At 40.6% G+C, this 11,168-nt stretch overlaps 1 protein-coding gene across 1 annotated transcript; it reads right to left on the bottom strand.

Annotated features, from left to right (window-relative positions):
- Positions 1-200: 200 nt before the first annotated feature.
- Positions 201-8,495, bottom strand: vcana (versican a). Its single transcript, XM_069138557.1, has 7 exons — positions 8,426-8,495; positions 7,223-7,606; positions 6,333-6,507; positions 6,050-6,177; positions 4,149-4,442; positions 298-1,385; positions 201-206 (listed from the first exon to the last, which is right to left on the bottom strand). Exons 1-7 carry the CDS (start codon positions 8,493-8,495, stop codon positions 201-203), a joined length of 2,145 nt encoding a protein of 714 aa, XP_068994658.1.
- Between the last annotated feature and the right edge of the window lie 2,673 nt (positions 8,496-11,168).

The raw sequence follows: 11,168 nt of genomic DNA, 5'->3' as shown, positions 1-11,168 counted from the left end.
GCAGTCGTCATTCACACACAAACCACATATGAACTACACTTAAATTATTTGAACAGAAAACAAACATTTCGAATGAAGCTTTAAATGCTGAAGGTATTGGGTGTGTATCTTACCTGAAACATTCTGAATCAGCGTGACGGTGGTTATTTGGATGGACTGCTCATCAGTGACCACTGAAAGCGGAGAGGCGACTGTGCTGGTCACAGCTGAAGCCACAGGAGCGGATGTAAAGAACTCAGTGCCAGTCTCTGTTGCTGTGTCATCCTCTTTCAGGTTGTCCCCATTGTGCTCTGGCACCTGAGTGGTGGACTCATCACAGACGTATACAGTTGTTGACGAAGTTGCATCTTCAGCTAACGTTTCACCATCTATCAGGATGGTGCCGGCTGTCTTAGCTACAGATGTGGCTGTCTTCGCTGAATCCTGTGTTTGGGGTGTGGTTTGTGTTGCCGTGCTGGTAGTTTCTTGGGACCCTGTGGTGGTTATCTCCACTTTACTGACAGCTAGGGTGGTATTTATGAAGGTGGTGCCAGCAGCTGTGGGGACTGTTGTTTCATCAGTTTGATCAAAAACATCAGTGCTATGGGATAGGCTGGAAGAGAGGTCCTGTTGTTGGGGTGGTGGAGTAGGTGGCAGACCCTCGGGAACAAAATTAACCTCAATCTCATCCATGAAACCGTAGTTGGGGAATGGCGTTGTTGAATGAAGCCCAATGTCTGAGGTCGATAGTGATTCTGAGGAGCCAAACGCTTCCTCAGAGGTCAGTTCAGTTGCTTCTGATTGAGTGTCAGTGAGGTCACAGGCTATCACTGTGGTGATCCCAGAAACCGGAATAGTTTCCTCCGTCTTCCCCTCAGCAAACATAGACTCTGTGCTGAGAGAAGCGTCTGGTATGGGGACATCAGGTTGGATTGTGCTGATCTTAATCACTAAGTGATCCTCTCGCTCATCGGCAGACACTGTGGTGTCAGTGCTTTCCACCGTTATTTGAGGGTCTGTGATTGTGTCACCACAGTCGGGAGTCGATTCCACAAAGGTTACGTTTTGACTTACAAAGCTGTCAATGTCAAAGTCTGATGCAGGCGTTACATCATTAGTATCCTCATGTTCCGCTTTGATAGTAGGTGCAACTGTTGTGAATAACGCTTCTTTCTGGCTTGCTGGAATGGACCGAGGTGCAGTCATACTGGTTGAGAACATAAATGAAGGATTTGTGGGAACTGGGGAGTCTGGAGACTCGTCGGCCCCTGACACTGTGTCAGACTTTGGGGTTATCACAGTGGTGGTACTCTCTAGTAAAGGTATGGAGGTGGAACTGACGGTGGTGCTGATTTCTATCACAGACACATCCACAAAGGCAGTCTGGTTGATCACTTTTCTTCTTCCTGGACAACACACATAGAGATATCGAATTTAAAAATCAAAAATTCTAAACATCATCTGTGAAAAACTGCTATAGTGTGATTATTGTTGAGTATTTAATTACCAGCGCTTATAACTGTTTTTATCAATCGTATACTCTATTTAATAACCATTTATTTAAACAGTGGGGCTTTTGGTTGACTAAGAAAGATGACCCAATAAAGAAAGATCGAACAAGTAAATTGACAGCCACCTTTTTTGTTTCACATTCATGATGTGTAAGACAGATCAAATCTATATAAAATAGTAGATGTTTTATACAAGCGTGTCAGTATGCGAAGCTAGCAGTGTGTATGAAAAGCCTTATAAGTGGGTTGCAGTCAAGGAGCAATATGCCACAGCTCCAATAATAGTGTGACACTTGATAATAAAGTGTCCATAGACAATTGAGCTCATTTTCAAAGTGGTGTATTTTCTGTGAAAAGCCAAGTGCACTTTGGCTGTTTCTCTAAACATTTCCTGGTCTGTCTGAAAGAGTTCCCATGACTGTCGCAGAAGATTTAAACAGCATATAAACTTCAAGTAATCTCATGTTGTGGTTTTGTGAGAGTTGTCCTGACTTTGTTTTTTACTCTATTGTACCCAGATGAGCATGTACCTGTATTTTGTCCTGTCATTGTCAGTCCCTGATTTTATATTTTTATCTCTCAGTGATGGTCCTCAGATGCTCACTAAATAAATTTTTCTCTGTATTTATATTGTTTGTATTAATTACAGAGTCCTTTTAACTCCTTGATTTTCTTGAGGGGCCCTCTGTCCTCCTCCCATTTACTCACGTCCATAAAAAACTGTGTAACAGCCTCAGAAAGCTTTCCTCGGTGGCCCAGACAGACTGTGTAACAGCAGCTGTTGACCATTACATACTAAACCCTTTCCTTCGTCAAACTATCTCTGATGTAAGACCTGAGACATGTTTTTCCCTAACAGGAAAACCCGGGTTTGCTCTCAGAAGGAGTCCATTATCCCACTGATGCCATTGAGCTGTTGCTGTTACTGAGGCCTCTGTTTTCTTCAGGCCAATGCAAAGACCGATCAGTGACCAATTATCCCTCTTTTCCCTCGGCACCTACCTCTTTTCCCCTGCCCTTGTGTGTAGTCTAAGTGACGTAGGTTTACATATTTATTTTTTGAGATACTATTGGGAGTGGGAAAGCAGGAAATGATGGACAGAGTCCCACCAAAAGAGGGTACTTAAAAAGCACTTACAATGGGGTGTAAATACAACATGACTGAGAGGGCTGACATGGAATACACAGAGCAGGAGGTGATGGTGGCCTGCTTGTATGCCCTCTGAACTCCATGGGGACTTATCACCGCGAGAGTTAGCATGGCCCAAGGGCAACCAAATGGCCAGGCAGTGAATGGCTTATCTGCCCAACCTCTCATTTGTAAAGATGGAAAGGCTGGGTCAAGGGTCACCAAGGATGACTGAATTTAGAAGTCCAGCAGTAGCTTTGGCCATTATCCAAACGTCTGTTCTGATAAGTACAAGTGAGAATGACAGAGGACAAACTGACAGCGGAAATGAGAGGTGAAAGAGGGAAAGGGAGTAAGATAGCGAGACTAAAAAGGCTGACAGGTGTGGTATTAGTAACTTTTACAGCTTTTCTAAATGGCATCTATCATCTGTCATTTGGTGTTGCCCTGGGAATACTGATTAGTTAAGAGCACTCTCATTTTAAGGGATTAGTCTCATTCTGCTAACTTCCAGTGAACAACAAAGTGCCAATTCAAATAGAGATCCATAACTATATTCTCCTTCCTCTCATGGTCAGTAATCACCATGCTTCACAACATGAGGTCATTTATATGCATAACTAATCCCTCAACAAGTGAAAAAGTTTTAGAGTCACAACTGATGAATTTACACATCCTCATCACCTTAATTGCTCAGGTTATTTTTGTATTTGTTATACTTAGAATTTATTTTACTTTTTAAAATATATTAAGTAAATTAAAATGCTTTAATAATCCAAATTGTCCTCAAGTACTTTGTTTTACATAATCAATGAGGTTGCATGAGAATAAACCTTAATTAACTCAGCTGGAAGTATTAAAGATGTTAAGAAAGAAATCCCAAACAGATACAGAGTGGTGTCTAACTCCTAAGCAAACTATTTGTCATTAATCCTTAATTAGAGTATAAATTGGGCTGTGTATTTCTTTCAAAGTAAACAGAGTTTACCACTGTGATCTTACTCTTCTCTTAGCTAATTTTGTTGCCTCGGAAATGGGCGGGAGACAAAAATGTGAGACAGTGAGGTCAACTGGACGCTGTAGTCTGGCACATAATACGCAATGCTCTTAAAAAAAAAAAAGAAATGATCCCCTTGCTTAGCTCATGTTGTTGCTGTCATTGAAACTATACAATCATAATGCATAAAATAGAAACATACATTAAACAGAAAAACTGACAAAAGATGAGAGGTTGTAGAGATTTTAAAGTGTTGGTCTGGTTCAGATGACGCAAAAGTGTGCAGTAGTGCAAAGAAGCAGAAAATCAAAGGGTGGGGAAGCAAAAGTGAGTAAAAGTAAGAGATGAGCTCATAGCTCCTTACAGCCAGGCCTGGTGGTGTCAGGGAATAGTCTGCGCCTTCACTCACTGCCTGTCTTTTATAAACCCAAATATACCATATGCATCATAGGACCCAGCATATGCAGGAAATAATTGTTCCATGACATACTGTAAGTACAACAACAACAAAACCTTCAGAGTGAGTTTGTACCTTTAAAACAGTAAGCTCCAAGCTTCGTAGATGGTTCTGGGAAGCCAGTCTGGTTTCTGTAGCGATACATGGTCCTGACACCGAGAAGGCCTCCCCCACAATTCATTCTTGGTACTGCAACAGGATGTCGTGCGCTGCCATCAGAGAGCCAGCCATAGTCACATCTATCCAGCCCCTGTCGCCAAGCAGCATGGAGCTGGCCAGGGGTTGCAAGGACAGAATTCTTCTTTTTACACTCTTCACGGGCCTCTTCTAAAGTCATCTTACGGGTCACATGCGCATAGAAGACTTCACCTGAATCGAAAAGGGCAAAATGCACAAAGTCAAAGGCAAAATAGCAACAAATCACCAGTTGTCACAGCAACAAAAGATGATTACTCAAAGTAACCCACTTAGGGTTTGTGTATTACTAGCAGATGAACAGTAATTTCCCCTTTGTTCAATAATTATTTAAACTGAAAACTGAACTATTTTAGCCATCATTTAGAGTCATGTCAAACTACAGATTTTGGGACAATTTTGACCTTTCAGAATAGCCAAAAACAGCTGACAATAGTCACAGCTGTGCAGGGCACAGACCCAAAACATCTCCCACCAATTGTATTTAGGACAACAGTAGTTCATTCATTATATTAATCTGAGGTGGGATAGAAATGTAGACAATGTGGTTGGCCTGTCAATGAAAGCATCTGTATTTCAGGACATTAGGTTTCCCCTCGGTGGCTGAATGAACCACATTATACCTTCTGTTTCCCTTCTTCATGTTTGTGTAAGGGTTTTATTTCATAAAGGCTGATGCAAGACATGAACATTTGTCTTTGTTTACAGGATAATATATAAATGAAAGACTACATAATTGTAAGATGTTAATTGAAACCAAACAACATTACAAGACATGACTGACATGGTTTCAGTTAGTCCTGGGTGTAGCGTTTCCAATATCCAATGTCGGTTTCATCACATTCATTTTCAAGGGTATTGGAATTAGGAGATGCTATCCACCCAGCAATGTCTTCTCTTTCAAAAGCAGAGAACAGACATTAAATCCTCCACATAAAGTTACTTTCAACAACCAAATTTCACTATTTTACACAGGAGTTTAATTTTCTGCTCTTTAAATATTATATTTATGACTACCAGAATGCTAATTTTGTGGTGAGCATGAGTTTAACTTTAGAATAAAACTATTTATTTTAAAATTTAATCTACCTCTCAAACTCCTTTAATGTGATTTTAAAAAAAAAAATCTTATTTTAGGCTGTATCTTTTGTCCCTGGATGAATTTTAATGGTTAATTTTTATCTGATTTAATACATTCAACATTTATGTTTCACTTTAACAAACGTCACATCACATCTGCCAGGTATGTTTTCCTAAATCATACAAGAAGGACAGCATACTGAGACAATTTTAATAATCGTATAATTCTAATGCTATGGAGTACCAACCGCCTAACTAAGACATACAAATATGTGACCATCCGCGTGGAGTTTAGTCCATTCGCAGTAACAGGCTGGATAATGAACAGACAGAAAGAGGCTTGGCCTAGAAGTGAAGACTTCCCATAAGCAGTGCCAAAGACATTTAGAAACCTCATTATCACATTTTTGTTGGGGACTTTTTTAAAAACCACTCTGGCACATAATAAATTTCAATTCCCGCCTTAGAGTCAAATTATTAGAAGCTTTTCTGTAACCCCAACTCTCACTTAAAAAAATGCGACATTGTTTGGTGCAACAAAATCTTTTCAAAGGTCATCCATTATCAGCAGGGAAATATTCAAACAAAACAATTAAGAGTTCCTCCACAGTCGTTTTATGAGCTGTAAAAGTAATTTGCTTTTGCACTGATATAATTTGGAGGCATGTGGTGGTGCCTCTAAATGACACCTCATTGCTTACCATCAAGTTTGTCGACGTAACAGAACACATCATAGGTCTCCGTGGGTTTCCTGGTTCCATATGACCTGACACCAGGTTTAGTCTTAAGGTTTCCATAGCAGCCCTTTCTTGGTTTTGTAATTGGGTATCTGTAAAAAAAAAAAAGGGAAACAATGCATAGGTCACATCATCACAAAAAAACATCTCACATCACCTCAGAATAGAATTACATATATATATGTTATTGAAAGGCAATGCTGTTAAAAGAAATAACTTTGGGGCGAACAACTCAAATGCAGCTAACCTCACTGTCTGGTCAGCAATCCAACCGGCATTACATTGATCAAAGCCGTCCTCATAGGCTGCTTTCAGCTGCTCAGAAGTAGCAATGTTTGCTCCAACATTTTGACAAGTTTGGACAGCGTTCTGGTAGTCCAAACTGTACCTGCTGGCGCTTGCTCGGTAGTGAAAAACAACACCTGGAAACAAATAGTGAAAAAAAAGATCATTGAAAGACTAAATATAATGATGTTTTGTATAGGAAGTTGAACGTAGTGATCTGGAATTAATTAGCATAATTTCAGTGCTGTAAATTATGACAACTGTCTTATAAAGCTCAGTCTATGAGTGAAATAATTGAGTCTCTCAGCTTCTTTGGAAAGGAGGAACTTTGCAATAAACCGAGAGGATAAGCGAAATACTCTACACTTCACCACAAATGAACAAGATGACTGCACATGATGCCATGGCCCTGAGATCCCCATATTTGTGGACAGTAAACAGACGCAAAATATATGATTGATAGTCATAATTAACATTGCAGATAGTTGGAAGAGAGGTTGTGCAGACAGTAAACCAATGAAAACCAAAACTATCTCGGTATCCCCCGCCCATGTTTTCCAAATGAGTTATATCTCCCAGAGTACATCTCAAGAGACAACATGGAAATGCACATAATGACACTAGGTAGGGATTGGTAACGCCTCCTCTCCTCACCCCCACAGACACACTGTCATTTTCAGGATGTTGGGGAATACTGTTATTGCTCAGCGATGGCAAAGTAAAAAGACTTGGTAATGCCCATTGAGTTTACATTTCACTATTAGTAAGCCCTTGCAGCAAGCCCCTCTACAATTTTCATGTTTTTTTGTCTGATTCCAGCATGACGTGGGAAGGACACTGTGAATCTCTTACCGCTGACGTCGAGGTTGATCGTATCCTGGGTGTCTTCAATGCCATACATGACCTCGCAACGATAAGTGCCCGCATCGCTGGAACGCAGCTTGACCATTGTCAGTGAGGCGTCACCAACATTCTCAGGGTGACTGGGCACTGACACACGGTTCCTGTAGGTTGAGCCGATCTTGATGACCCCATTTTGTGCAACCAGCACTGTGGATTCTACATCTCCCTCTATTTTGGTCCATTTGATCCGCAAGTAATCGCGGCTATGAATGTCTATTCCATTTGAATTGACGACTGGTGCTGAGGTTGGGATCGTGGAGAAGAAGCAGGGAAGAGCTACCTTCCCTGAGAGGGACCCAGTGACTGGTCTGATTATTGATAATGCGTTGATGGCTGAAAGGCAAAAAGCAAAACCATTAAATACAGTCCCAGTTCATATGAATTAGATTGTAATGTTGCCCTCCTCTCTCATTTTCCCTGTCATTCATGTATGTATATATTCTGTCTACTCCCATGCTAACAGAACTGCCTGACTCATTTACATTGATAGGGTGTGACAACTACGCCCAGCCTAATAAAAAATACATGCATCATGGCTTGAAAAGGAATCTTGGAAAGTCGAACCTCATCCGTAAAACGATGGGTGTGGGAACACATTTAACACTGAGTGTAGTGTATGTACAGCCTGTCTGTATGAAATTAAGACTAATTGGTTAACTAGGGGGAGTCATGCTTGCATCACTTCATGTTGGACCGCTGCTTAGTTGCCTCTTAAATAATCCTTCTTGTACCTACAGGAGGACTCACTGATTTTGACAGACAGATCCACACAAAAAGAAGTGAAATATGTCACCTGACAATATCAAATGTATTTCACCTCTCATGATCTCTCAGTTCAAAACTAATGTTACACCTACATTTTGGGAGGGGATGTCAGTCAGAATGCATGACACAAATGAATGGCAACAGGTTGAATCACACCTAGCCCACTGGAGAGGAAGACTTCACCCCCCTTTTTTTTTCTTTTTTGGAAGGGATTGGGGGCCATTCACAGGGAACACTGTGGGGAATGCTCTGGAAACAGTGGTGGGACAGCCCCAGAGGCATGACTCTGTGTGCTTTTACAGAGGCTCTTATTAGGATGTGGGATAAAACCAGCTGTTCAGCTTCCAGACATGGAGCAGAGTCTAATTGAAAGGTGTCCATCCGTACCCAGAGTCAGGGACAAGGGGCCAGCACAGCCATGGGGGCCAGAGAGCCCGAGACGTAAACCTTTATTCATTACGTCATCTTCACCTTTTGAGAAGAGTCTCGCAGGTTTCACAGAAAGGAAAAGAGAATATCAAAGTCTGCTACTTTAAAAAAAAAAAAAAAAAAAAAAAAAAGACCCTTGATAGTGTGGGGCCCCTCTGATGCATCAGTATAGATGCCAGCTGAGTGTGTCAAAAATACAGAGAGGTAGAGGAGAGGGAGAATTGGAGACAGATCAATAAAAAAAAGAGAGCGGGAGGGAAGGAAATAGTCATGACTAATAGAGAGAGAAAAGCAGTGGGAGAGATAACTCATTCTACACTTACCTGTTGCAGTTGCAGCTTCACAAAGAAAATATAACCACAGGATATGCTTTATATTTAGAATCATCTGTTGGACAAATTGAAAATGTGCATTAGGAAACAGCTTTACCACTTCATGCTATTTCTTTATAGTGCATCTGCAATTTGGTCTGCTTAAGCTCTTTTCTATCACTTAAGAGTTTCAAGGGGAAAATATCAGACATAAAGCTAAAACCTTTTTTTTTTAACAAGTTAACCAAATGGAATTATATACAGTAATTTAAGTTTTATATATAATGGGTTTGATAAAAAAATGTTTTAAATACGCTGACACTTTTTTTGTTGTTTTTAAGTCCCCAGATACATGGGACAAGGCATCTACCTGACATATCACAGCATCAGAATATGTTCATTTCTTTCTATTAGAAACCGTATTTTGAGGACATTTAATGACTATGCCCCGTGTGAATGTGTGGGTGGCGGACTCGAGAGGTAAAACTTCCTGTGCGGTCACTCTTAGAAACAGGAGGACAGGAGCCTAGCCCCTCGTCTTCATTTGCACCCCGCTGTATAAACAAAAGCGGTGGGTCGCATTAGGAGCTGAAAGCTATTCTATCCATTATTTTTAAAACGACACACTCTCCGTCTTATGGCAATTATCGCGGAGCAAAGATCATCATCTAAAACAATTAAGGGAGGCAGTCTGTCACTGACTTAATGCCAGCTAGTGCCAGATAAGTCTATCACGATAAACGGATCCACTAAAAAAAAACAATACATTAAATGAGACTACAATGAGAGCAAGAAGCCCAGTTCTAATAATTGTATCGATTACCAATTGCATATTTAATTCAGTTATGTAAAATCATAAATACAAATATGAGTAAAATAATATCCGCAAACCACATGCAGTTGCCGAAAGCTTTCTAGGAAATCGAAAAAAAGTCATTCACAGGAGATCAGTAGCTTACTTCAGCATCACACAGGCGTATAATTGTTAGAAGATTTTTGGAGCTCGTGTCCATTAATACGCAGCTCGGTGATTCTCCCTGCTGTGAAGCAGAAGCGTCTGCTTGATCTGTCCGTCATTTATTAAGAAGCTGATTAAAAATTGACTTCTGGTTTTCGTGTTGTTCCTATGACTTGTGTCTATGCAGAAACACCTGTTACTCCTGGATACTCAACATAAATCATGAAACGATAACATGGTAAACTACTCATCTATTTGATTTCAAACGGAAAGAATTGTAAATTGTGGAGAAATCTACAATCCGCAGTGTTGACTTCTGAAATGCACTTGCCTCACTCAGTAGCGGGACACCAGTGCGGGTTATCTAAGGACACCACGGTATCATTGGGTGTGTTTGTGTTAAATCATTTGGAGACTGAAAAGTTAACTTAAATAGACGGAATGACTTTGTTTGTCAAACATTCGCCTCATATCATAAAAAAAGGCACATCTTGAGAAAAAAATAAACCAACAATTAGTTAATGTAGAGCAATAGTTTAAATTCATTCTTCAGTTCAAGGAAACATAACAGAAAAGTACTTACGTTTAAATGTGCTTTAGTCCATAAAATGTACATATATGTCCTTAAACAGAGTTAGTCCCAGTGCGTAACATGCGCGCGTAAAAAGTGCCAAATAGGTCCACTCCAAATTGTCTCAACAGCACGTATCTTCTCGGTGAGCCTGTCTCGTCTCCCTGATGCTTCACAGTCGCTAGGACCCACTGCAGGATTATCTTGGCTCTGAACGGAGCGACAGAAACAGTGAAGTGCTGGCATGCAACAAGTTCAATTTTGCCTAACTCGCACTGTTATTTCGTCGGCGTTAGAGAGGAGGGGCCCATCTAAAAAGTGAATGAGACACCTTGTGGAGGAGGGTGGGGGAGGAGGAATCGTAATTTGACCATGTGCCTGAGAGGTAGATCCTCATCCAATCACGCTGTTCCGACATGAGCCGAATCTTTTTTACGTTACAGTGAGTTTCTCTTGACTTCGGACCGCCAAATAGCATAAAGTCATCAAATTTAAAATAAATAATACCAAATATAAAACTATTTTATAGGTGTTTCCTGTTTATATTGTAATCAACTACCTTAGATAAAGGGGTGACACTGATGACATGTGGAGAGTGCACCAGTCACATTCAAGGGTGCGCAATGGAAACAGGGTGGTGCAGACATGTCTCTGGCTGAATTTGAGTCACAACATACTGTTTGTTCCAACAACATTTATTGTGAGGGAGTTTTCCCATCCATCCCACTGAATCACACAGACACTTCAAACAGTCTCATCTCTCGAGTAGATTTTGTGTTATGCCCAAAAAATAGCGCCAATCAAGTTTGCCTTGTTATTTTGTACACAAATTTTAACAATAGTGTTTTGTGTGTTTACGGT

This window comes from Embiotoca jacksoni, unplaced genomic scaffold (assembly GCF_022577435.1).
Source record: "Embiotoca jacksoni isolate LCO1_2020_lvr unplaced genomic scaffold, fEmbJac1.0.p SCAF_8, whole genome shotgun sequence".
Lineage (NCBI taxonomy): Eukaryota > Metazoa > Chordata > Actinopteri > Embiotocidae > Embiotoca > Embiotoca jacksoni.
This window is presented reverse-complemented; position numbering and strand designations above follow the sequence as displayed.

Bases quoted from the DNA above. Each gene is read 5' to 3' on its own strand.
- vcana (XM_069138557.1), bottom strand. From the start codon at position 8,495: ATGAATAAAGGTTTACGTCTCGGGCTCTCTGGCCCCCATGGCTGTGCT. The intron at 6,178-6,332 runs GTTAGCTGCATT...TTTTTTTTACAG, and splicing joins ATTGCTGACCAGACAGTGAG to ATACCCAATTACAAAACCAA. The intron at 1,386-4,148 runs GTACAAACTCAC...TGTGTTGTCCAG, and splicing joins TGGAGCTTACTGTTTTAAAG to GAAGAAGAAAAGTGATCAAC.